Below are 26,867 nucleotides of genomic sequence, written 5' to 3' on the forward strand. Positions count from 1 at the left end.
AATAAATAAAAGTATCATTTAGATTTACATAAGAAATAATCTTGTAACTATTAAAAAACAAACTGTTAAGATGAAAGAAGAAGACAATAATCACGTTTTTAATACTGCTGCTATTTTATTATCATATTTCCCGATTTATTTGAGAAACTTTAAAGGGTTGGCTGTTAAAAAAAAGGGAGTAGGTCAACTTCAGATAATGGAAATTACGAGTGTGTACATTTTGGAAATATTTCTCTAATCCAGAACAATTCACCTAAGATAAAACCTTATGTTTTTAGAACCCTGACTTTATGTTCTTTTAGAGTTTCCAATTTCAATAAACCATTTGAATATCACAACGGTTTTGTTAAAAACCTAAATAGGCAAAATCAAGTTTCTTCCAGTGATGCAGAAAAAAACTATATTTTTCAAAGTTTTCACAAATTAAACAAATATTTCCAAGTTTATTTATGATTAGCTACTTCCTGAGATAATAATAAATAAATAAATAAAACAAGACAAACAGTAAAAAATTATATTCCAAATACAGATATAAACGAGTCCTTATCACGCAAACAAAAACATGAAAAAAATTATTTTTAATATTGCCAACTGCACTAGTTTATTCGCTATAACATGTGTAAATAACCTAAAAGAGATTATTATGTGTCTGTAGGACTTATAAATTATGGAATCATATTTAAAAATACCAATAGTATTGGGACAACATGCCCCATAAATGTATCTCTTAGACTAAAATCACAGGGCAAACGTATTTAAAACCACCATAAAACAGTTTTAATTATCCATATAAATTTCTTAAAATTTCACTCTCTTCCACTTCACAAAAATCCATTTTTCTCTTTATGCTTCAAAGGAATCTCCTCGATAGGATCCCCTCTGGTTATCACATGTTGCTTCCTATTAATTACTTTTGTAGTACATATTCTGTAACAGTAACAACTTTCCAACAGTATAGATGAGAGGATGCAAATTATGCCGACTGCCAGGCAAATATTTTCAAAATTGCTGAGGATTCTGAGGTAGAAGATCAAGTCCTCAGGAATGAGTACGTTTTGTTCAAACCAAAGGATTGGCATGTAGACTCTTGGTACTTTGGAGAATACGCTGGAAAGGAAATAATTTCGGTGAGGAAGTTTGATTAGAAATAAATGTTCTAAGGATATTCCAATTAGATTTTTAAGAAAATATATAAGAATATTCTTAGAATTACTGTAAAAACTAAAATGACTTTTACTTCCTAGAGTAAATGAGGTTTTTTTACAATCTGTGCCAAGAAAAATCCAGACTTTTAAATAAAATAATATATTTGTCTGTCTCTTTCTCAAAAATGAGTCTTTCCACATAGTGGTTACTGACAAATTGGATTGAAAGAAATTTTTTAAAATATTACATGTCATCATATTCATTCGGGTGCGTTTTCAGGAGATATTGGTCTGAGTAATAAAAATCGGGTAGTGATGTGACTCATTTAACCTACTTAATCTTTACCACACTTGCGCGTGGTGCATTCTTCTCTCATAAACGAGGCTCTGACGATCCGTTCACTGCGGTGTAACCGTAATACCGAGGTTAAGGAAATGTAGCTCTCTACAGTAAGACTCTCTACAACCCCGCAGTGGCAGTGGAAGAAAAAAATACGTTCCTTGACTTCCTGGCACACTTTGAATTATGAAGAGTTAATAGGAGTGCTGAACGTGACCAAGCCCACATGAAATTATCAAAAATTTGATCACTGATATTGTGCAAGATCACAATATTGTGCAAGATGTCAACATACTGAATCAATTTTCATTCAGTAATGGTAAGAGCGAGGGTGCCCATCCACACAAAACGAGAGTATGCGCAATCTCAATGGGCGTCAGGAGGGATATAAGACAGTTCAAATTTGAAGAAATAGAAAAGGTTATTGAAAATAACAAAACTTCTTCTCTGGTACCAATAACATATGTAAGCTGGAGAATGGAGCAGGCTATACAAGTTCAAGCAAGAAAGAAATTTTAAAGTTGGATGAGGACTTTTATACAGAATTATACAAAGAAAGGAAACATAATCTGCCTCAGAAATTGCCTCATATTCAAAACCAAGCTTTAGAGAATATTCCTCATATTACTCTGGATCAGATAAGAGGGTCACTGAAAGAAATGAAAGACAATAAAGCCCCAAGCGAAGACGAAATTCTTATTGAGTCTGTTAAAGCAAGAGGAAACATATTGCTTAAGAATATAGGCTGATTTTTCAATGCATGTCTTTTAAAGAGAACAACATAGACCGATGAGCTTATTGTCGCATGTCTACAAACTCTTTATGAATATTGTAGCTAAGCTGATCATCTGATTTCTAAATTAAATTTATACCAGCCACGTAAATAGGCGGGATTTAGAGTAGGGTATGGAACGAATGACCACTCGCAATTTATTAAGACTCTAATAGAAACTGCATCGAGTATGATAAGCGACATCTATTCATAGATTTCAAAAAGGCATTCAACCGCGTAAATCAACACCGACATAATTCTCTATTAAAAAAAAGTATATAAACAGGCTATGTAAGGTTACATGTAGATACAAATAATCTTCAAATGGTAAGAGTTCGTCAGGGCGACTCAATATATGCGAAACTATTTACTACAATCATAATCAAATGCCTTTAAGAGAGTAAACTGGGAAGAAATTGGCATAAATATCGAGGTAGAGTTCTTAAAGCACTTGACGTTCTCTGATTATATTGTCATAACTGCCGACAGTATTGACCAGGCACAGACTATGTTAAAGAGCCTTCATGAAGAGTGCAACAAAGTCGGCTTAAAAATAAAATTTACGAAGATACAACTTATGACCAATCTTGTCATGAGCGAGAATATCTCAGTAGAGTATTGAAGAGTATCGAAAATGTTACCTCATATAAGTATCTGGAACATGAGAACAGAATTGGCCGAGATAATTAAACCTGCGAGCTGAAAAGGAGAAAAGGCTTGGGATGGGCAGCATTCGGAAAAATTTTAAAACTAAAAAAAAGTTTTCAAATCAAATATTTCTGTAAACGTATAATCGATTTTTTTCAGAAATTTTTTTTTTCGAATTCGAACTAACTATACCAGCGGATTGTTCTTATCAAGTACATCACGAAAACACCGGGTTATTACAGGATTCGATCAGAAATAAGGGAATGAGAGCACATTAAAAAGTTGGAAATTGTCACTTTTTGACCTCGTTTTTGAGGCCAACGGGTACAGCCGTTAGAATGGGGGTAAATGGGAGGAGCCTAAACGAAAAACCGGTACGGTAAAAAGGGCTAGCCTTCGCTTCTGCGAGATCGTTTATTCTGTGCCTATGTTCAGCAGTGGACACGAATGGTTGTTTAATGATAATTGTCATTCATTAAGTTTCCAAAGTTTTGGGAATAAATTATGAAGTTTTTGCTGATCTTCTATAGGAAATGAAAATAGCTTTTTAAGGCCTTTAGATTTTTTTAAGTTGCACATATCAGCTAATTTAGCAACTGGAAGAAAAATGCACAAAGAAATAGTGTACTTTTTCTAAAATTGTACAAAAATGGCACTTATTTAATTATTAATAATATTTTAGAAATATTATACTTTTTATTTGTACCAGCTCAAAAAGGCAACTTAAAATTTCTTTCGTGTCTATTTTTGGGGAAAATTTATCAAAATATGTTTCAAATATAGCCTAAAGCTCAAGTTGACAGCTATAACTATTTACCGACCCTTTAGTAGAGATCAAATTGAGCTCTTTGCTTTTCTTAATCTATACTAATGGCATCATACCTCATACCAACCTCAAACCCAACTTTTTTCAGATTACCTTAATCTTAGTGGTTCCTAAATAATTTTGTCTCAAAATTTTAATTTTGTTCTAGATAAAAATAAGCTTGAAAATAAAATCAAAAAGAAAATCAAGCAGCTAAAATGTTATTTTTTGTAAAAATGTGTAGAAACTCGAATCTGATAATTTTTTAGAAATTTTAAAAGCAGGCTCACATCAGAATTGAATACTTCTTTTAAAATTGTTTCGGCTTTCCTATTGATCCTCAATTAACTTCAGACTCCTGTTGTGCAAAATCTGAAGTAAAAAAAAGGGGGACGGAACAAAAAAATGCGACAACTATATACTTATCTATAGTGAAAAAGAAATAAACGAAAGAGCCAAATCTGGTGTGGGACCTTGCCAAGTACATTACGAAAATACCGGGTTATAACAGGATTCGATCAGAAATAAGGGAATGAGAGCACTTTGAAAATTCGGAAGATGTCACTTTTTGATCTCGATTTTGAGGCCAAAAATGGGCATCAAAAATGCCATAAATCGGCTATCGTAAAAGCTACGACCTTGCGGATGGTCTCGTTGGATTCAGAAGGACGAAACAAAGACAAAACCGTTGTAATTTTTCCGATAGCTCCCATAGAAACCGAGATGTCGGCCTTCAAAGTTTGGGTTTTTTCATTTTTCGGGTATACCCCCCCGTTTCGATTTTTTTCAGAAAAATTTTTTTTTTTAGAAATTGAACTAACTATACCAGCGGATTGTTCTTATGAAGTACATCACGAAAATACCGGGTTATAACAGGATTCGATCAGAAATAAGGGAATGAGAGCACTTTGAAAATTCGGAAGATGTCACTTTTTGACCTCGTTTTTGAGGCCAAAAATGGGCATCATGAATGCCATATCTCGGCTATCGTAATAGCTACGACCTTGCGGATGGTCTTGTTGGATTCAGAAGGACGAAACTAAGACAAAACTGTTGGAATTTTCCCGATAGCGCCAATAGAAGCCGAGATATCGGCCTTCAAAATTTGGAATTTTTTATTTTTTGGGTATACCCCCCCGTTTCGATTTTTTTCAGAATTTTTTTTTTTTCGAATTCGAACTAACTATACCATCGGATTATTCTTATCAAGTACATCACGAAAATACCGGGTTATAACAGGATTCGATTAGAAATAAGGGAATGAGAGCACTTTGAAAATTCGGAAATTGTCACTTTTTGACCTCCCCGTTTCGATTTTTTAAAATTTTTTCGATCAGAAATAAGGGAATGAGATCACATTAAAAATTTGGAAATTGTCACTTTTTGACCTCGTTTTTCATGCCAAAAATGGGCATCAAAAATGCCATATCTCGGCTATCGTAAAAGCTACGACCTTGCGGATGGTCTTGTTGGATTTAGAAGGACGAAACTAAGACAAAACCGTTGAAACTTTCCCGATAACTCCTATAGAAGCCGAGATATCGGCCTTCAAAGTTTTGGTTTTTTCATTTTTCGGGTATACCCGGGTCCGTTACAGTAGCCCCCCCCAGTTGTTCAAGAGCATTATTTTTTTAGCACCCTATAGCTCTCACCTAGCACTATCTAGCACCCAACTTACAGAGCTAGCACCACACCCCCCAGCGAATTATAGAATATTTTTACTGGGGGGGGCTAATGTAACGCGAGCCCCCCCCGTTTGTGGTATTTCCCCAAAATTGTAGCACCCGATAGCCCTTACCTAGCACTACCTAGCACCCAACTTGCAGAGCTAGCACCGCACCCCCCGCGAATTATAGCATATTTTTACCGGGGGGGGCTAATGTAACGCGAGCCCCCCCCGTTTGTGGTATTTCCCCAAAATTGTAGCACCCGATAGCCCTTACCTAGCACTACCTAGCACCCAACTTGCAGAGCTAGCACCGCACCCCCCCGCGAATTATAGCATATTTTTACCGGGGAGAGCTAATGTAACGCGAGCCCCCCCGTTTCTATATTTCTCCAAAACTTTAACACGGTTTAACATACTACTAGCACTAACTAACACCCAACTTACAAAGCTAGCACCTCATCCCCTACCGAATTTTAGAGAACAAATTTACTGCATGGAGGGTGGGGAGTAGACAATGTAGGTAATGTAATGCTTCCGAAAAAAACAAGGGATGAATTTTCGTGCTAAAAATGAAAAAAGATAACACGTTAATGCGTAAAAATATTTTATTTTTCAGAGTGAAATATAAATATTCTTATTTCACATTTAACTAAAGACAAATTTTTAATATTACAAAAATGTGTTAAAATAACAAGTTGGTTTCAGTAGTAGTTATTTAATGCACATTATGTTTGACACAAAAATTATCACTTTTTAATTTTGTTTATTTAAGTTACTTTACTAGTAAAGCTTCAAAAAAAGTAGCCTTCTAATTGGCTAAAAATAAAAGAATTAAAATATTCGAACAAATAACAAATGTAGGTACAACAAACTTAACATTCTTGGTAACTAAAATAAATGGTACAAATGGTGTAGTTATACAGGTTATTTGAGAAAATATCCTTATTTAACAAAAAAAAAAAACAGAAATAAGAACCATATTTACATTTTTTGTATTGTATCAAATTTTAATGAAGAATGCATTAATTTGAATTTAATCTAGTTCACTGCAACTGAAGCTACGAAGTATAAATTAAAACTTGAATATTAATGACAGTGGTGGGCGATACATCAATTTTCTTTTTTTGTAGGTCATCATAAAGTTCAAAACGCTTGTTATGACGGACACAGCAAGCTCTAAAATGCCCTACGTTTGAACCAATATGTGATACTATTCCACGAAGTTGATAAGTTTTGTCAAAAATATATAATGTTTGATTAATACTATTTAATGAACATTCTGCTGTTTTATTCAAGACATCAAACGGTTCCAAAATTAGAAGGTGTGGATTTATGGATATTTTATTACGTATGGTATCAGTTTTGCACTGTATACAAGTTTTTTCTTTAGGAATAGTATTGCTAATTTCCTGCTCTAAATCATTAAAGTTTAAACTACAAGGTATATAAGATTTTTTCATTATTGACATAAAGCTACAATTTTTGCAGTTTTTTATATATTCTGCCGAAAACATACTTCCATTAAAAAAATAATCTAGGACCTCAGAGATTGTAGCCTCGCCATTTATTTTAGTCAGACCTTGAGCAAGCTCTGTTCTAGGCCATGTTAAAAAGCACTCTGCTCTTTTGTTATACGTACTTCTGGATGCACCTTTTTTGATCATGTGTAGGACAAATGTAACAAACTTATTACCTACGATGCTCCCTAAGGGGTCCGTTACAGTAGCCCCCCCCCCCCAGTTGTTTACGAGCATTAATTTTTTTGCACCCTATAGCTCTCACCTAGCACTACCTAGCACCCAACTTACAGAGCTAGCACCACACCCCCCAGCGAGTTATAGAATATGTTTACCGGGAGGGGCTAATGTAACGCGAACCCCCCCCGTTTGTGTTATTTTCCCAAAATTTTAACACCCGATAGCCCTTACGTAGCACTACCTAGCACCCAACTTAGAACGCTAGCACCACCTCCCCTAGCGAATTACAGAACATTTTTACCGGGGGGCTAATGTAACGCGAGCCCCTCCCCCCCCCCCCCCCGTTTGTGTTATTTACACAAAATTTTAGTACCCGATAGCCCTCGGCTAGCACTACCTAGCACCTAACTTAGAAAGCTAGCACCACCTTCCCTAGGGAATTACAGAATATTTTTACCGGGGAGAGCTAATGTAACGCGAGCCCCCCGTTTCTATATTTCTCCAAAACTTTAACACGGTTTAACATACTACTAGCACTAACTAGCACCTAACTTACTTACTTTAAATCGGCCCTCCCTTTATATCAAATCTCATTTTGATAATCCTAATATTCTATAGAAGTTGACTAGTCTAATAGATGCGTTGACGCTCTGTATTGCTTTGCTTATTATTAAATACCTAATCTGTGATAATATATTATGCTTACAATACAAAAAAAATACTGTATAAAATAGTTATGATACTCAACTGACTCAACTGACGTTATTAGAAAATTAAAATCCCCACAAAAAAGGTCTGATTAAAAATATATGTATATGTTATGATTAAAGTGTTTACTTGGTTAGTTTATAAACTAACCAATATTCTTAGCTATTTTAGTTTTAGTAGAAAATATAGAATTGATTAAATGCTGATGAATTTTTTTTTAATATTTTTAAACTAAAACAACCCCAATTTATTATTGTCCAACTCACGCTTCATACACTTTTAAACAATTTTTTTACAGGTGTTAAAAAAAAATAGTAATAATAATAGTGTTAATCAATGTAGTTTAATTAAATATTTAATATGATTATTATGGAATATGTACCTATTTAAATGTACTAGTAATATCAACTTTCCACTAAAATAGTGTTTTGCGCGAACCACGCACTTTTACGCAACCACTTGTGCGCCACTTGTTGTATTGCCTTAGGTGAGTTAAATAAAAAAACCTGGCCAATTTTACGTTATTTAATTAAAAAGAACCCAGCGCTCCGTTTAGCCTTAAAGTCTAATCTATACTGCCTATACAGGATGTCCCGAAATTAGACGTCAATCTTTTAACCACGTATTTTATGGCCCAAAATAAGGTTAAAATTTCATATACAGTGGGGTCCAAAACGTCTTAGCTTTTAAGATACAGGGTGTTAAAGATGAAGAGGTGATGGCGGTTTTTTGTAAATATTTTCGAAACACGTGAAAATTTTTAAATAAAATTTGGTACAGTTACAAAATTTGTTATGATCTATTTAACGAACTATAATTTTGAAATATAAAATTGAAAAATTTAAATATAATAAAATTAAGCAATAATTTATAAGAATTAATAAAAATTAGAAAATTGGCGGCTTAAATACCAACGTATATACTTAATATTCAATAAATTATATTATTACTGTTAATTATATTTTTGATTCTGGATTGATTTTTTCCTTGATTTTTTCAGAGGAAACGATTTTAATTAAATTTTCTTTAAAGTGAAAATTCTGAACAATAATATAGATAGTTTTGTTTGCAAGGTTATATTTTTAACAGATATTCGTTTTTGGTAGACCTGCCTATATCTGCAAATTAAAAAGCTAATATATGTTTTTTTAATTTCCTAACGTCATTTTCTTAAGCATCAAATTATTATTAATTAGAATTTGGGCCATCCTGTACATAATTTGTAAAATAATATATTAACCAAGGTCACTGAGTAAGAAAAACAATATTGTCAAAAAAATATTTAGATTATAAATCCAATAATGAAGGCAAAATTTAAAAAACCTCTGTTGATTTAAATTCGACGCACGCCATTTCGAAACGCATTTCGAAAGACGCACAGCGTCGATCGATATAGCCAATTAACCCTACCCGAACCCCCTCCCCCCTACCGCTAAAAATGTTCAAATATTTTGTAATTCACTAGGGGAGGAGGTGCTAGCTTTCTAAGTTGGATGCTAGGTAGTGCTAGCTGAGGGCTATCAGGTGCTAAAATTTTGGGGAAATACCACAAACGGGGGGGGCTCGCGTTACATTAGCCCCCCCCGGTAAAAATGTTCTGTAATTCGCTAGGGGAGGTGGTGCTAGCGTTCTTAGTTGGGTGCTAGGTAGTGCTAGGTAAGGGCTATTGGGTGCTAAAATTTTGGGGAAATAGCACAAACGGGGGGGGGTTCGCGTTACATTAGCCCCCCCCCGGTGAAAATATTCTATAATTCGCTGGGGGGTGTGGTGCTAGCTCTGTAAGTTGGGTGCTAGGTAGTGCTAGGTGAGAGCTATAGGGTGCTAAAAAATTAATGCTCTTAAACAACTGGGGGGGGCTACTGTAACGGACCCGGTATACCCCCCCGTTTCGATTTTTTTCAGAAAAACATTTTTTTTCAAATTCGAACTAACTATACCATCGGATTATTCTTATCAAGTACATCACGAAAATACCGGGTTATAACAGGATTCGATTAGAAATAAGGGAATGAGAGCACTTTGAAAATTCGGAAATTGTCACTTTTTGACCTCCCCGTTTCGATTTTTTTGAATTTTTTCGATCAGAAATAAGGGAATGAGAGCACTTTGAAAATTTGGAAATTGTCACTTTTTGACCTCGTTTTTGAGGCCAAAAATGGGCATCAAAAATGCCATATCTCGGCTATCGTAAAAGCTACGACCTTGCGGATGGTCTTGTTGGATTCAGAAGGACTAAACTAAGACAAAACTGTTGGAATTTTCCCGATAGCTCCAATAGAAGCCGAGATATCGGCCTTCAAAATTTGGAATTTTTTATTTTTTGGGTATACCCCCCCGTTTCGATGTTTTTAAGAATTTTTTTTTTTTCGAATTCGAACTATACCAGCGGATTGTTCTTATCATGTACATCACGAAAATACCGGGTTATAACAGGATTCGATCAGAAATAAGGGAATGAGAGCACTTTGAAAATTCGGAAGATGTCACTTTTTGACCTCGTTTTTGAGGCCAAAAATGGGCATCAAAAATGCCATATCTCGGCTATCGTAAAAGCTACGATCTTGCGGATGGTCTCGTTCGATTCAAAAGGACGAAACTAAGACAAACCCGTTGAAACTTTCCCGATAACTCCTATAAAAGCCGAGATATCGGCCTTTAAAGTTTGGGTTTTTTCATTTTTCGGGTACACCCCCCCGTTTCGATTTTTTTCAGAAATTTTTTTTTTTTCGAATTCGAACTAACTATACCAGCGGATTGTTCTTATCATGTACATCACGAAAATACCGGGTTATAACAGGATTCGATCAGAAATAAGGGAATGAGAGCACTTTGAAAATTCGGAAATTGTCACTTTTTGACCTCGTTTTTGAGGCCAAAAATGGGCATCAAAAATGCCATATCTCGGCTATCGTAAAAGCTATGACCTTGCGGATGGTCTTGTTGGATTCAGAAGGACGAAACTAAGACAAAACCGTTGAAACTTTCCCGATAGCTCCCATAGAAGCCCGTTTCGATTTTTTTCAGAAAATTTTTTTTTTTCGAATTTGAACTAACTATACCAGCGAATTGTCCTCATCAAGTACATCACGAAAATACCGGGTTATAATAGGATTCGATCAGAAATAAGAGAATGAGAGCACTTTGAAAATTCGGAAGATGTCACTTTTTGACCTCGTTTTTGAGGCCAAAAATGGGCATCAAAAATGCCATATCTCGGCTATCGTAAAAGCTATGACCTTGCGGATGGTCTTGTTGGATTCAGAAGGACGAAACTAAGACAAAACCGTTGAAACTTTTCGATAACTCCTATAGAAGCCGAGATATCGGCCTTCAAAGTTTGGGTTTTTTCATTTCGATTTCATTTCATTTCGATTTCATTTCGACCGTTTCGATTTTTTTCAGAAAAATTTTTTTTTTCGAATTCGAACTAACTATACCAGCGGATTATTCTTATCTATCTTTATTAAGTACATCACGAAAATACCGGGTTATAACAGGATTCGATCAGAAATAAGGGAATGAGAGCACTTTAAAAATTTGGAAATTGTCACTTTTTGATCTCGTTTTTGAGGCCAAAAATGGGCATCAAAATGCCATATCTCGGCTATCGTAAAAGCTACGACCTTGTGGATGGTCTTGTTGGATTCAGAAGGACGAAACTAAGATAAAACCGTTGGAATTTTTCCGATAGCTCCCTTAGAAGCCAAGATATCGGCCTTCAAAGTTTGGGTTTTTTCATGTTTCGGGTATACCCCCCCGTTTCGATTTTTTTCAGAAAAATTTTTTTTTTTCGAATTTGAACTAACTATACCAGCGAATTGCTCTCATCAAGTACATCACGAAAATACCGGGTTATAATAGGATTCGATCAGAAATAAGGGAATGAGAGCACTTTGAAAATTCGGAAGATGTCACTTTTTGACCTCGTTTTTGAGGCCAAAAATGGGCATCAAAAATGCCATATCTCGGCTATCGTAAAAGCTACGACCTTGGGGATGGTCTAGTTCGATTCAAAAGGACGAAACTAAGACAAACCCGTTGAAACTTTCCCGATAACTCATATAGAAGCCGAGATATCGGCCTTCAAAGTTTGGGTTTTTTCATTTTTCGGGTATACCCCCCCGTTTCGATTTTTTTCAGAAAATTTTTTTTTTTCGAATTCGAACTAACTATACCAGCGGATTGTTCTTATCAAGTACATCACGAAAATACCGGGTTATAACAGGATTCGATCAGAAATAAGGGAATGAGAGCACTTTGAAAATTCGGAAATTGTCACTTTTTGACCTGGTTTTTGAGGCCAAAAATGGGCATTAAAAATGCCATATCTCGGCTATCGTAAAAGCTACGATCTTCCGGATGGTTTCTTTGGATTCAGAAGGATGAAACTAAGACAAAACCGTTGGAATTTTCCCGATAGCTCCCATAGAAGCCGAGATATCGGCCTTCAAAGTTTGGGTTTTTTCATTTTTCGGGTATACCCTCCCCGCTTCGATTTTTTTCAGAAAATTTTTTTTTCGAATTCGAACTGACTATACCAGCGGATTTTTCTCATCATATGGATACACATAACAAACATATTTATTGAAATGCTTTAAATGAAAATTATGAACTTCTATTCTAGTTGCAGTCAATTAGAATTATGAATAAATAACACATTCTATACCCACAAGATAACGTAGTCCATCTTTTTTCAGCTCATTAACAGCCCGGTATATAGTATAAAAACGAACAAATAAACAACCAATCAGAACCAATAAAAAGAACCATCCAATCCCTCTCCAGACATGGGAGCTGGACACAGACTGGTGCTATATAAGATGAGACCAGGAATGCATCTAATTGGTAACAAACCACCAGTAATCCAAGAAAAATTCAACATAGATTCCTTTGACAACGACAGCACCCAGAATTTATACAAATCACGATTAAAGGAAAAAAAATAAAAACTCGAATAACAGCTGGGGATACAATTGATCTTGGTCCAAAATATATATTAATATAACTCCAGTTTACTCCAGAAATAAAAACTCACTCTGCTGAGAAAATAGCAGCCTATATCAAGTACCTCAGTAACAAACCAGAAGAACAACGTCAGTAATACTTCGCTGTAAGAAACAGAGCCATTGCAAAAATAACACAAATAGAAAAAGACTATTGGGAAAAATTCTCCATGCCCAAAAGCATCGATAACTGCATTATAAGAAAATAGAAGTCAAAAAAACAACCGACAAATTCAACAACAGATAATCATCAAGTTCAGATACAATAATAAACTAAATTCTCAAATATGGAAGTGATAGCTGATGATAGGAGAAGTAGAACTAGTACACTACACTACACTACACTACTAAATTACCCTAGGAATGGATATCTAAATTACAATCCCTATCTATAAGAAGGGAGATAAGAAAGACCCACAAAACTTTCGAAGCCAAATGCCTGTTCAGTATCCCTAACATCAAATACAGTCAACATCAATGAACGTTCTTAGATAGAATAGATCAATAATCGACGATATATTCATACTGTAAAGAATCATCAAAAAGTTCATAGAATTTAACAAACCTGCATTCCTCTATTTTCTTGACATCAAGCAATTAATGGAGTGCAAGTAAAGAATGTGCTAAAAATCCTGCAAGAACGAGGAGTCAACCATAATATAATCCAATTAATAAAGCAACTCACCAGCAACAACAGTATAGTATGTACAAGAATACAGTCAGTTACCTCAACCACAGAGGAAGTATCGATAGGTATCAGGCAACAAGCCTGAGTCCGATATTCGCCAACCTGGTTACGGACTGCATCATAAACCAGATGACAAATATAAGACAAGATGGATACAGAATGGGACAAATCAAAATGAACACGACCGGAACCTTAGAAAGACCTTCTAAAAGATAGACTGACTCCTGGACATAAGACATCAAATAAATAGTTGAAAAAAACAGGACAGAGTTTTATCAAAAGGAAAAAAGAAGAAGGCTTTCCGATCCTAAAAAATTAAGTTTCTTATACATTTTGACCAAAATTTGTTCTTTCTCAATATTCTCTTTTACTGTATGAAAAAATAAATAAATAAAAAATTCCAGATGTAAATTTCTGTTTTTACAAGAAGCTTTTACACAAAAATTTAATTTTGTATGGAGTTTATTGATCTTATTATTGGACTTAAAAAAAATAAGACAATATTTTTAAAACATCCTTTTTTCATTAATGGAATCATTAACCTCCTTACCCTCCATTCAAGGGAATGACAGACTTACCCAACACCTGGCACCGATTGCATAAGAAGATTCACTTGCAGACGTGCAGACACTTGCAAAGGCAAACCAGTTTTCTACAATTTCAATAGTTACATCAAGAACTTATACCATAAAACAACCCTTACCGGCTCAAAAATCATAAAGAAATCATGCCTATCTTTTACTGGCTTCACACCCTCTAACAAACTGGTATAGTACGGATCAGCCTTATTAAAATGAGGTAGTGAAACATACGCTGGAGAGCCATATCTGCACGCTGAGATATCCAAAACGCCATATGGCTGACATTGTTCATTACCACAAAAACATTTGTTTTCCGGAATTTTTGTACCTAAAATGGAGTGTTCATTAGTATAGAATGGCATAAATGAATATACATACCATTATCCAGAAATCTGTCCTGAGCAGTATATTTATACCCCACAACTCCACTGACAATGACTTCCTTTTCAAATTCTAACTGAACGAATCTGCATAAGTCAGCAGAAAAGAATTTTATTAGACTTTCCTTTCTTAGGTCGGATGGGAAGAATTCACCCGCCGATCCACCCACTTTTCCACATTTATTTGAGAAATATGGGGTTTGGTTCATAAACTTCCAGGAGTATAGTTCTCCCAGTTGGCCCGTGTGTCCAGTGTCCATGTTAAATTGGCCTTCGAATTTTTCTGAGTTGTTTCTCTAAAAAAAACACCAAGAAGTAGTAGGAAATTTCTTCATTTCTAGCATGTGTGCAAATTTTTGCTTTATTTTGGGTATTCTGGTCATAAAGAGATTCATGTTCAAGTTCCTTGTGGTCATCTTCAGTGGATTACTACCAAGCATTTTATGATCAACATCAGCATTTATATGATCAGCTTTTTGGGGGGTATTGTAAGTACTATAGATACGTTGAAACACTTCTTGAAATAGAGATTCTTGCAATTAACTATTAAGTCAATTCCTTGTGTAATATTCAAAAGAAACGAAAGTTAAAGAAGAAGATTTGGTAAATGCATCTCAAAGTAGTCTCACTATTTTTTAGTAGAACCACATCCTATGTAAATCAGTTTTGACTTGAAACTGTTAATTTATGATAATTTTTCGGTCAAATGCACCAGCAACCAGCAGAGAATAATTTGATTTTGTTTGGATTCCATTTTCATTTAAATTTTGTTTGATGTTGCATTTAGTATAGCAATTTGCATTATGTAATTCTCATCTGCTCATCTTTAATTCCTTGTGATTGTCATCGTGCATCGGTTTGTCCGAGTAACATAAGGTCATTTGCGAATTCTTTTGCTGAACTAAGAAATAAGCAATTGTTAGGCGTATACCAACCAAATGACGTGCTTTTTATTACAGACCTAAATATCAATTTCAATACAAAAAGATTTGAGTTCTTGTTGACAAACTTTATGTTTCAAAGTTTAAATTAATCGATCTAAGTTTTATTGTATTAATGCTTGAGGTAACGATTAATCAAGGAAGTTGGATTGTGTGACTGACCCCTTTAACTTTAAAAGACTTTTTCCATGTCTGCATTGGGAAATATTGTGAAATTTTTACCTTTTTATCAAAGAAAGTCTACATTGACGGATTAAACTACTAATACTATACTTGCCATGAATTGCCCTGAAGGAGCAGGAGTTCATTTCTTTGTCTTTATCAGAAAGATGATGAAATTTAATAAAGAGCTTAGATTCAGGCGGTTGAGGAAAGTATTTGCATTAAAAAACCATCTTTCTTACGGAATGTTTCGAAGGAGTGTTGATAAACATTTCATATTCAACTAATAAAACTGACTTACTGTATAAAACCACCCAAATTTATCATAATTGGGCGCATTGCTCAACTGAACAGGTAGATGGTTAGCCATACTAAGCAACGGATCCTTGTATCCTATAAAATAAACTCCTTAAACTTGAATATGATTGAAAAAAAAACAATTTACCATCAAACAAACATTCTCCTGCTGTATGGGTGCCATAGACATTAACATCTAGTGATCGAAAAAATATATTGATGCCTCTCTTGATTACTGCGTGCCAGGATTTTGCTGCCAGAGCAGTGGACTACAAAAATACTATTTAAAAAAAGGTTTTTTTCTTCTATCAGAGCAATAGGGTTAATTCTTACCAAAGCAATAGGGTTAACGGACGTCACTGGATCATGCAGAGTGCCGTTGCTTCTTTCTGAGTTAAACCACCACTTCTTCAAATGGTAGAAGGAGACAGTGTTATTTGAGTTCCATGTTAAATTGACTTTTTCTTTGGTTTCATCGAAGGAGTAAGGGCCTAGTTCTTGTAAAATTGGTTTAGATGTTCTAAAAGTAAGAGCTTAACTGTTATTTCAGTATTTAGATGAAGATTATAAAGCATAGAGATCTGCTTTTGCTTTTATGTTATAGATAAATAGGTGCAACTAGCATTCGTCATTAAAATAATATGTGGGTTACTGAGTCGTTTTGAGAATGGAAAATACCATACCAAACAACTTCATCATTATAATATTAGTCATTTAATTATGAGTTATAATAGTATTTCAGGTCCGCAAGCTTATGTTCCTTTATTGAAAATGTCTTCATTTAAGTTAATTCCAGTGAATGACCAAATGATGGAAATCACTACATCATATCCATTATTCCTGAATTGTTAAGTAATTTAAAAACAAGGCAGTATAATAGTAATATTCATCATAATAAAAACTGATGACATTCTATTTAAAACAACTAGTGCCTCATATTAGTCTTGTGTTGTTTTCTTGTTAACAACTCTTTTCAACGCAGAAATGTTTCTTGACCGTCCAACGATTGCACTTAGTACAGTCGTGCTGTCATTAGAAATGGTCATTCTCATACAGCACGACTGTACTACCTGATAAAACCGCTATCTAAAAAGGGCAATCTGCAGTTATAGGAAAATTAGTCATCAGCACTGGAACTTATCGGGAATATCCACCAAAACCACAATTTTTTTAAATGCAACTCCTAGGAAATCTAGAAAGAAATTAACTCGCATTGGGAATTTGCTTAAATTTCTCAAAATCATATGAGTGTATAAATAGGGAGCTTCTTTTGAGAAAATCACATTTGTATGAAGTTCGAGGGATTGATGTAAAGTTATTCCAGTCCCATTTCTCAGAGAGAAATGGGACTTGGGAAAAACTTGCTATAACAATCTGTGGGAAAGGATATTTTTCTTATTTTAAGGTAAATAATATAGGAAGAGTACAGAGAAATATTGCACGACCTTTATTATTTATAATTTATGTAAACAACCTATATACCATTTAGATCAAGTATCTCAAGTTTTGCAGATAATACAACTTTATTAGTAAGTGGTGTGATATTGCCAAAAATGGCAGTGATTTGCTTTCTAACGCTAATAATTTTAATTAGTAATCTAAGGTCGCAATTATACTTCCTATGCATCAGGCGATAGGTATCAGGTGACAGGTGACAAGTTGCAGGTGTTAAGTGATAATGTGATTATGCTTTAAGATGTCACGTTCTTGTGGTTAGGGTGAGCATCGTTCCAAATTGCAGATCATGTGTGCACTCCACTGATTAAGATTTTGCGATCTTCTTTAGATATTGCCTATTTTGCCAATATAAATTATTATTAAAACTAAATTATAAGTAATTTTTCGATTATTATGATGTATATACTTGAAAAAATTAAAATATACTGCGCGAGAATACCGTGAGCGCTGGGTGGGAATGGTAGCGGACATCACCGCGTTATCTCCTGCCACCCGGATCAAGTATAAACGACAACATTGAAATTTAAGCAAATTAAATATAGATGACCTGTCACCTGCCACATGTCACCTGCCACCTACCATCTGACTCCTGGAAGTATAATTGCGGCTTTAAGATCAAAGCAAAGCTGTGTTTTATAGATTACGAAAAAATATTTGATAGAGTGCAACATCATAAACTAGTTCAAATGCCTAGGCGACTTGACCTATAGTCTGTATTGAAATCTTGTACTAGAACCAATTAGCTACAGTTAAATTTGACAACGAAGTTACGAAGGCACAGAAGACCCTTAGAGGTGTAAAACAGGGATGTGTTATCTCCCCACTTCTGTTTAACATTTACTTCAGGAAACATTTTTCCAGAAGCTCCCGAAGGATAATAATTAGGCATCAAAGAAGATAGCATATATTAAAGATGTTAGAGATGAATGACCTCCAAAAGCTCCTATACCTAGTTAGAATCCACGTCCGACTTAGGAGAATTAACGTCAACATAAAAAATACAAACTACCTTAAGCACCTAGTAATCATCTGCAAACTATATTAGTTTTAGTATACGAAACTCTTACATGATAGTGAAGACATAGAATACGTAAGAAAACTTCACTATCAAGGGTCTTTAGACGTAGAAATCAAATGCTGAATAGGAAAAGCGAGGAGCTCATTTATGACATTTAAATATGGAAGTCTGAACATTGCACAATTAATAGGCTGAAAGCATGTGAAATGTGGATGTATCCAATAAGCTTGAAAGTCAGGTGGAGAGCAAGAAAAATCAACGAGGAAATTTTGAGGACGATAGGAAGGATAAAACGCAGAAAAACAGCATCAACTATTAATAGAACGAAAAATAGAGACAGGAACAGGATTTCGTGGCTCTCAGATATTAAATATTTAACAGGAATAGCAACCACAGGAGAATTTAATTTACAATACCTGAGACATGGGTAAAATAGCCAGAAGTGATTGCAAGCATGGCCGAAAAGCATAAATCAACCCGACTAAATAGCTTGAGAGTCTATGGTATCAGCAACCATGAACAACTTCTGATGCAACTCTTTACTTTAATTGCTAATAAAATGGACATCTCTATTCCAAAAAAGGTTTTAAAACATGTCATCATATTGGGCTTTATCAAGCGGGCAAAAGTTACTCAGTTTAAGTCTTATGGTTGGCACATTTGGCTTCAATCTTCTCCCGAAGATGCTAACATCAGCGAAACACCTGTCGGGAGTAAAATTAAAGGTTTTAGTTAATGGTATAATTGTGTTATGATTTCACCCAGTTCTAGTACGGTTTCTTAGTTTACTTACTAGATCAGAAACATTTCAAGGAAAAGTTTTTCTTATTAGGAAAAATGGTCAAATTTTTACTTTTAAAAATAATGTAAAAATATAAATTCAAAAAATTAGCGATTTGTGATTGCTATTTTGTCGGTATAAGTCAGGGAGATAAGGAATATTATAAAATGCCAAAAAGAGGAATAATTTTTTATCTATTCAGTCCCTTGATATATCCCTAAGATATACTTCTTATTTACTTTAATATGGTATGATGGGATATTTTCATGTGGGAACTATTATAAATACCCCTACCCTTCTATAGTTATAGCCGAACTTACTGAGCTGGGACCCAGTATTTGTACTGAGTACTTAGAATGATTTACGAAAAAAAATTATTTTTTTTAAAAACTCTTATTGGTTTAAAAGTTTACAAATGTTGACACAATGCTAACATATGTAGTGAATGGTAAAGTATCAGCACAGTATAGGATAGCTGTGTCAGATTTGATCAATGACCTCCTACGGGCAATAACTATTACTTAATACTGTTACTCTTAATCTCCAAGTCTTTCTAGTCTAAAATTTTATGGACTTTCTTATGGCTTAAGTTATAGATCTCTTATATAGGTAATGTCCAAAATTCTCAACATATCCATTCCAAATCTACTTATCATTTGGCTCTTTTCTTAAGTCTTCGTCCTTTATTATAATTTTAAAAAGAATAAAGAAATAGGTTGTTTCTAGGAGATACTTCCTGTTAAGGCCGAGTGGAACAAACTTGAAGTTACGTTTTATCAAGGTTTAACATTTGCAGCTGAAATTAATAATGTTCTACATTTGTTATGCTGAAGTATCTATTTACAGGATCATTCTCATATTAGACATAAACACTAGGCTAAAACGACTTAGATCGTCAATATTGTCACTTTTGAACTAATGTGATGTCTATTGTCCCAGTTTGCTTGGTCATTTCACAACACATTTCTCTTCTCTTTCTCCTTTAGACATACTTTCATAAAAATATTTTTGTTCCTTTGTTTTGATTTAGGTGTAACAAATAAAGTTAATCTTTTTTAGTTGATTTATATGTAACTTTTCATTCTCTTATCTATATCGTTTATAGATTTGTAAATTGTAGTGTTTTACAATTATTTTCCTATTTTCTCAATAACCTAATAAGTAAAATTGTATGTAAAAAAAGGTTTTAAATTTGAATTTAATCGGTACACGGAAAACAGGCGTAATTTAAAGAACACGAAAATAAATTTTCTATTATTTGGAAAAAAACTTATTAGAACAGAAAAACTGACACTTTACAACTATATAATGAGGTATACTATGTTGCAGATTATACATGTTGCTACATGATAATACAATTATATTAGCATTATGGAACAATTAAAGTTGTGGTAAATACATGAAGTATAAAAAAGTAATAAGAATAAAGGCTTTGCTATATACCTTACCCTATATAATCTATATTTTGGCTATCAGAACACATCAAAACTACAAGTTATTTAAGAAAGCAAAGGAGCTTAGAAGCATAGGGTATAGTTTGGCAAGGAAAAATGACGCTAGCCTATTAAATTTGGGGTTAAAAATAATCTCCCTAAGAAACTCAAGGTATTTTTGGGCGTTTTAACTGAGCATGGAATTGAAAACTTCTGTGTTCATTTTGCCGAGACCAATATCGAACAACCGAAGGATTATGATTCCCATGTAATGGATATTAAGATTCAACTAAAGATAGAATATTTCACAAAAAATTTTCATTTTTAATTGCTTATTTCATCAGGGTTTCACAAAATTGCATTGTTCGCCGCTGGTCTTCGGGAAATATCTCCTAAATTTTGGAATATTTAAAACATGTGTCCCCAGATTTTTAACACTGGTAACAGTTTTATGGTTCTTACCAATTCCGCTCCCACACTTCTATTTGATCGTGTTCGATCCACTTCTAAAGTACTACAAACCATTTTCTTCCAATCGTTCTTGCTCCTGGACGCTTTCGATAGAAGGTTCTTGCTTTAGTGTGACAATTAAGGTAATATTGAAGGCAAAAAGGTGTAACAAAATTCGAAACCACATTTAATTTTTTTTTTCCAGGGAATCGGTCTATTTTCAAAAGTAATAGAAAATAAATGCCTTCATTGTACTGATGTAGTGCTTTCATAAAACCGTTAAATAATTTAAACTTTTTCTAAAGAAGTATAAACAGAAATAATGGGTGGAGAAAAACATAATAGTGCGTCGACGAGAGAAAGCCGTTTTGCGTAATGCGTAATTTCCCATCCCCCAACCTGTATATATGTAGAATTCTTTTTTAAGAGAATGTGTATCAGATGGTCAAATTTCATATAGCCTAATTAAATATGTTCATTTATTATTATCATCGTAGTATAATTTAATTAACTTACCCATTTAAAACATCTTCTGGATTGGTCCAGTTAAAAAGATACAAATCCAGGCTCATAGGAATGGGATTCTTCCTCCAGACATCATAAATATAACTGCCCGGATTCAACACGAAAATTTTACTTAAAATCGACTTATAAATAAACGTTCTAAAACAGATAATCACGATTCCCAATACGACGAGTAGGGCTGAAAAACCACAAAACAGGGCGCATCTTCTTACGTGTTTTCTCGGATACATGATGAATAAATTAACCTGAAAAGAAAAATAGTTGAACTGAATGAATAATTAAGAAAGTTAATTACTAAGGATGAGAGTGGGAGAGAGGTTTTAAATGAACTGAACTGTTTAAATAAATGCAGAAAAAGGTTATTAGAGTTGACCTGAATTATTCGTTTTTAATGGTTTTTGTTAATCAGTAATTGCTCTTTATTATTGATGATTGTTAATGAGGCAATCGATGCAAACAGGCACATTAAGACAAGGAGGTGACTGTAAAGTTCATGTTCAATTTTGGGTTTCTTTTTCTAAAAAAAAAATTCAGCGGATGTTTTAAGTAAACAAGATTTTTGCGATGAATGCATTTCTTAAATTGCTTGTTATGTTATTATGATTATTATGATAATAAAATGTTTATTCAGTTTAAATTACGCATTTAGAAAGTTTTTTTAATTTATAGACACTATATTATATTCATGGTCCACCATTTACAGAGATTCTGGGATACAAATTTGATAAATCTTCTCCATGCACTGTTCTGTGATCTATTCATGGCTATTGATTGTGTACATCATAGAATACTGAATAGAGTTATCTATATAACCGTTATAGGAGTGATTTTGTAGTGAAAAGAGTAAAAACAAAGTATTTTTGTAAAATGTCTACACCGGCTGATTAAAGTCATCGTTCGTCTGGAAAATTCTATGAAATGCACCATTTAAATCGTTATAAGATGTAAGTAAACAATATAAATCAATAAAAGGGAAACAGAAATTATAGAACCTGCTGATATTAAAACTTCATCCATCTGACATTTTTTTTACAATTAACAATTAAAATATCAAACTATAAAATATCAAATATAAAATATCAAACTATAATCAAAAATAATATATACTTATTTATTATTTTATATTTAATATATATTTTATAGTAAAGAAAAAAACAAACTGTGTCTTTAAAACGGAATATAGTCTGTGAAAACGGAATAATTAAAAGATAATTTAAGGGAAAGAAATGGGGTTTTTCAGTTATCTGTAAAAGTGAGATAATTAAAGATTTACATTTGATAGAAAGGTATTAATAGAAAATATTGGAAAAAAATTATTGGAAGTAATTGAATTTGCCTGAGGTTTTATTAGAGTTTTAAGATCAATAAAATGATTAATAGTTCAAGATTCTTAATAGGAGATGTATGGAAAAAAACATCTCTGCATAATAATAAGCATTTTTTTCAAGAAATCCATTTTGTAACAAACCACATTTCTTAGGGTTTAACTCGGAGCTTAACGGATACCTCTTGAATATTCTTTAAATGATTTTCGAATGTCTTTCCCAGTATTATGACATCATCCCCATAAACTAAATATGATTCCCGAGTCATTCCATGTAACACAATTTCCATAAGCCTTTTAAAGGTGGTTGAACTGAAGATTTCTAATAGAAGAATAACCATTTTTGAACTTTGGGATGGTAGTATCTTCGATTTTAAATAGCAAAGATTCAGAATTTTAACTCAATACCCCATATGATCAGAAAATTCAATATTTCTTATTTATTTTTACTATTAAATCTTCAAACTTAGGAACTGGCAGTACCTGAATGTTTTCTCATAATATAGAAGGTCAGTTGAGCAGGTAGTACCTGGTATTTAAATAAATAACTTTAAGACCCTCAATTTAATTTTTCGAATTAAAAAAATGGGCTGCATAGTAGAGGTTTTCTGAGGAAAATCAATAATCTTGAAGATTATTCAAAAAACCTTTTAATTTTTTGTAAAATCCTGGTGATCGTTTTCCCAAAAAGTAATTATAATATCATATATATTTTTTTTACTTACTTGAATGAATTTTCTTCAAGTTTTATGCACAAGTCGACCAAAAATTATCACAATTTTACTGTCATTGACAAGTTTAATTAGGACGATAAAGAAAAATTACTAAAACAGAACATTTTCCAAATTTGTTAATTTAACTTTAAAGAATATTCTATTTGTAATAACTAAGAAAAATAATGAGTAAAAAGGCCAGGTTTAAACAAATTGAAAATATAATTATAACTAGTTTTTTTAATTAATTAGATACCAAATGCAATTATTGTACGCGGAAAAGGAAATTCCTTGTCTTTGATAGCTCAAATGTAATTTCACAGGTTAAGGTGCTAACTACTTATAGTTTTTTCTTAATTAATTTGCTTATTTATTCGTCTTCCCCACCTTGCAGACCATATACATTAAAAATATGCAAAATAAATAAATTAAATACGAATATGGGGCAAAAATTAAATAATAATCATTAATGGGAGTTGAAATATACTCATTTTATGATAATTATAATAGCTAATAAACATAATGGTTTTGTGGCAATTAAATAACAAGTAGGTATATACATAAGTCTGCTATAAGGGTTATTTTTTGTTACATAAAAACAAGTACTTTTGCAACAACCTATCCATATCTATCAACGGTGGCTTTCTTTCGAAACCACCCTTAAAAATTATATTAATAATTTATTTAAAAAAAAAGTTAATATTATGATTTAGGGAGAAATTTCATTTTGCATTTAATTAAGTTCTGTCAATCATATCCTAACCTTCAGCTAACCTCATTTTGATTTAGCTATTGTTTTAGCAAATGCGATGTCCAAAAACATTCTAATGTACAGCAAATAGAGTTTCATAAAAAATAATAAAGTTTTAGGTATGTTCAGTTTAATTGGAAGTTAAAAAAAATATTTTTTATGTAAATTAAGCACAATCATAGCATATGCAAATATCCAAAATTTCATAAAAAAAATTCAAAACCCAAAAAAAATAAGAGCCTGTTACAAAAATGTAAAAATTAAATACTATACAGGGTGTCACATTTAAAATAAGAAAGCTAATATTGGCCACTACTACATGACACACCCTTATAATATTTTTTTATTGAAAAAATAGGCAAATAAAAATACCAATCGACGTACTAGTATTTGAACCCTTTCTCGATAATGCCTCCTCTTATTTATTATAGAATTTATTGCAATTAGCTAATACACACGTCATATACATCTATCTTAACTTTACTATGTAAACAATTACCCTAAAGTGTAATACATTATAATACATCATATTAAAGGGCATAAAACTAATTCCCAATAGTCAAAAAAACTAATAATATAAAAGCGAAAGAGCGAGATTAGAGAGTATAAAAAGTGGTGTCAATAATTAACAGTTAATCGATTCAAAGATTTTTGAAATTGCGATATAAAATTGGGCATTGACTTTTGACCTTAACGGGGATATTTTTAAATAAAAACCCCCATATTCTCTCCTGGAAATGGCGTTTTCTGAGATGAAATCACCCAATGTGAGTGAGACACCAGCATTTTATGACATTCTTTAAGATATCTCAGACTATAAGAACTAACACTTTAACTAAAAGAATATGCTTTGACTTTTCATTCAAGTCCAATTTTCATTTTTATATTACAATCCGGAACTTCTATGATTTTTTTGCAGACCTACATAGAATTTTAAATCAATTTAATTTAATTCTTTTTATACATGTTAATTGAAAAAGCTTCTTAAAAAAATCTAATTAAAAATATTAATTTTAATATTCCAAAAATTAATTCAAGAAAATTTTTTTTTATATTATACTTACTCTACTTATCCCTTACTCCAAATATTTCTTTCTAAATTCACATACATTCAAAGCGTGTTTAAAACACTACCATAACACCACAATTAATAAACTAATAACAAAAAATATCCTATTTAAACTTAAGCGGAAAAAAATTAAAACACGATCTAATAGGCCAACTTATTACTCATTATTAAACTGTTGTTAAAATGGCAAAACGGAATGAAAATTAAATAAAAATCGTCACATGAAATTACAGATACGCGTACCTACTACATTGTATGTAGTTTTTTCAGTGGTAAACAAAATAATGGGTATGAGCAACGTATTAACTCGGCGTTTTAACATTTAAACTTTGTGCTGTTCACCAGCCCAGGTGTAAAAATAACTGGGCGGCACTTTTTGTCAATAACGTCGAGGCCCAAATAGTGTTTCAGTGTGAGATTCAAATTTTTTTTTAATTGTATAAACTGCTCGACGAAAACAATGAAAATTTGAATATTTATTTTTAATTCATTTTTTAATATTTTTCTTATAAGTTACGGCTGTCTCAATTCATCTTATAACTAATAAAAGGCGATTATAATGCATATATATATAATGTATGATTATAATGCATATATATATACGCATAAATATAACCAACTTTGCTTAACATGCAATAAAAACATGAAAAAAAAAATTTTCAGAAGATCCAGACAGTAATTCACTGTGAGATATCATAAAGAACAGTAAAAAATAACGTTTTTCTGTAGTATAATTGAGCAAAAAATCCAAAAAATCCATTCCAGAAATATGGGAAATGAAATGAAATTAGTATTAGGTTTTATTGATGATGAGGTGCTACAAATTAAAAATTTTCGTTTAGCTATGTGCGATCTCCCTGAAGGTAGAGGAGGCGCAATTCTGGTGTATACAGTGACCGCCTAAAGTTCCGTATAAATTCAATAAAAATTAAAGACATGATTTTTTGAGAAAACGCTCGGACCCGTCGATTTTTACTTTAAGTTGCACATTGTTTCACATAAATTTTTGTATACAGGGTGGAACAAAAAAAAGATATGACGTTACCGGTCATTTTTTTAAATAGAATGCTATATTTTTTATTGCATTTATGAAATATAGGCGAAATTCTAAGCACGTTTCGTATAAAACACACCTTATCTCAAAGCTCAACTTTTTTCGAAATATTTACATTTAAATAACAAGAAAACAAGTAAGTACGTCTATAATTATATTATATTTACAAATTAAGGTGAAATCGAGGATATATAATTAATGTTATAAACATTGCCAATTGTTTCTATTTCCATGGTTGCACTTGTAAAGAATCTCCATTTTCGAATGTCACTGTGTTCGAAAATTAATAGTTTTTATCAGAATAAATTCTGGCTAATTTAACGGAAGCCCAACGAATTGAAATTTTGATGATGCTAAGGTACGGGGATCGAGTGCGCACGCAAAAAGAAGTAAGTGAACTGTTTAATGCCCAATACTAAATACCTCATAAATAATACTAAATACTTAATACCCAA

General features: G+C 32.9%; 1 protein-coding gene and 1 long non-coding RNA gene across 2 annotated transcripts in view; both read right to left on the reverse strand.

Annotated features, from left to right (window-relative positions):
- Positions 1-25,566, reverse strand: part of LOC126734243 (uncharacterized) — a 48,107-nt gene extending 22,541 nt beyond the window's left edge. Inside the window, exons 1-9 of the mRNA XM_050437779.1 lie at positions 25,354-25,566; positions 21,493-21,746; positions 16,170-16,356; positions 15,985-16,105; positions 15,841-15,932; positions 14,435-14,732; positions 14,179-14,384; positions 14,054-14,127; positions 826-1,107 (exon numbers count right to left, since the gene is read on the reverse strand). Of these exons, the coding sequence (XP_050293736.1) occupies positions 826-1,107; positions 14,054-14,127; positions 14,179-14,384; positions 14,435-14,732; positions 15,841-15,932; positions 15,985-16,105; positions 16,170-16,356; positions 21,493-21,731 (1,499 nt within the window). The 5' untranslated portion in view covers positions 21,732-21,746; positions 25,354-25,566. The remainder of the gene's footprint in view (positions 1-825; positions 1,108-14,053; positions 14,128-14,178; positions 14,385-14,434; positions 14,733-15,840; positions 15,933-15,984; positions 16,106-16,169; positions 16,357-21,492; positions 21,747-25,353) is intronic.
- LOC126734580 (uncharacterized) lies at positions 4,290-11,699 on the reverse strand. Its single transcript, XR_007660088.1, has 3 exons — positions 10,644-11,699; positions 9,921-10,279; positions 4,290-4,648 (listed from the first exon to the last, which is right to left on the reverse strand). It is a non-coding gene; the product is annotated as an uncharacterized LOC126734580 (long non-coding RNA).
- Positions 25,567-26,867: the final 1,301 nt, after the last annotated feature.

This window comes from Anthonomus grandis, chromosome 3, assembly GCF_022605725.1.
Source record: "Anthonomus grandis grandis chromosome 3, icAntGran1.3, whole genome shotgun sequence".
In the NCBI taxonomy this organism is placed as follows: domain Eukaryota; kingdom Metazoa; phylum Arthropoda; class Insecta; order Coleoptera; family Curculionidae; genus Anthonomus; species Anthonomus grandis.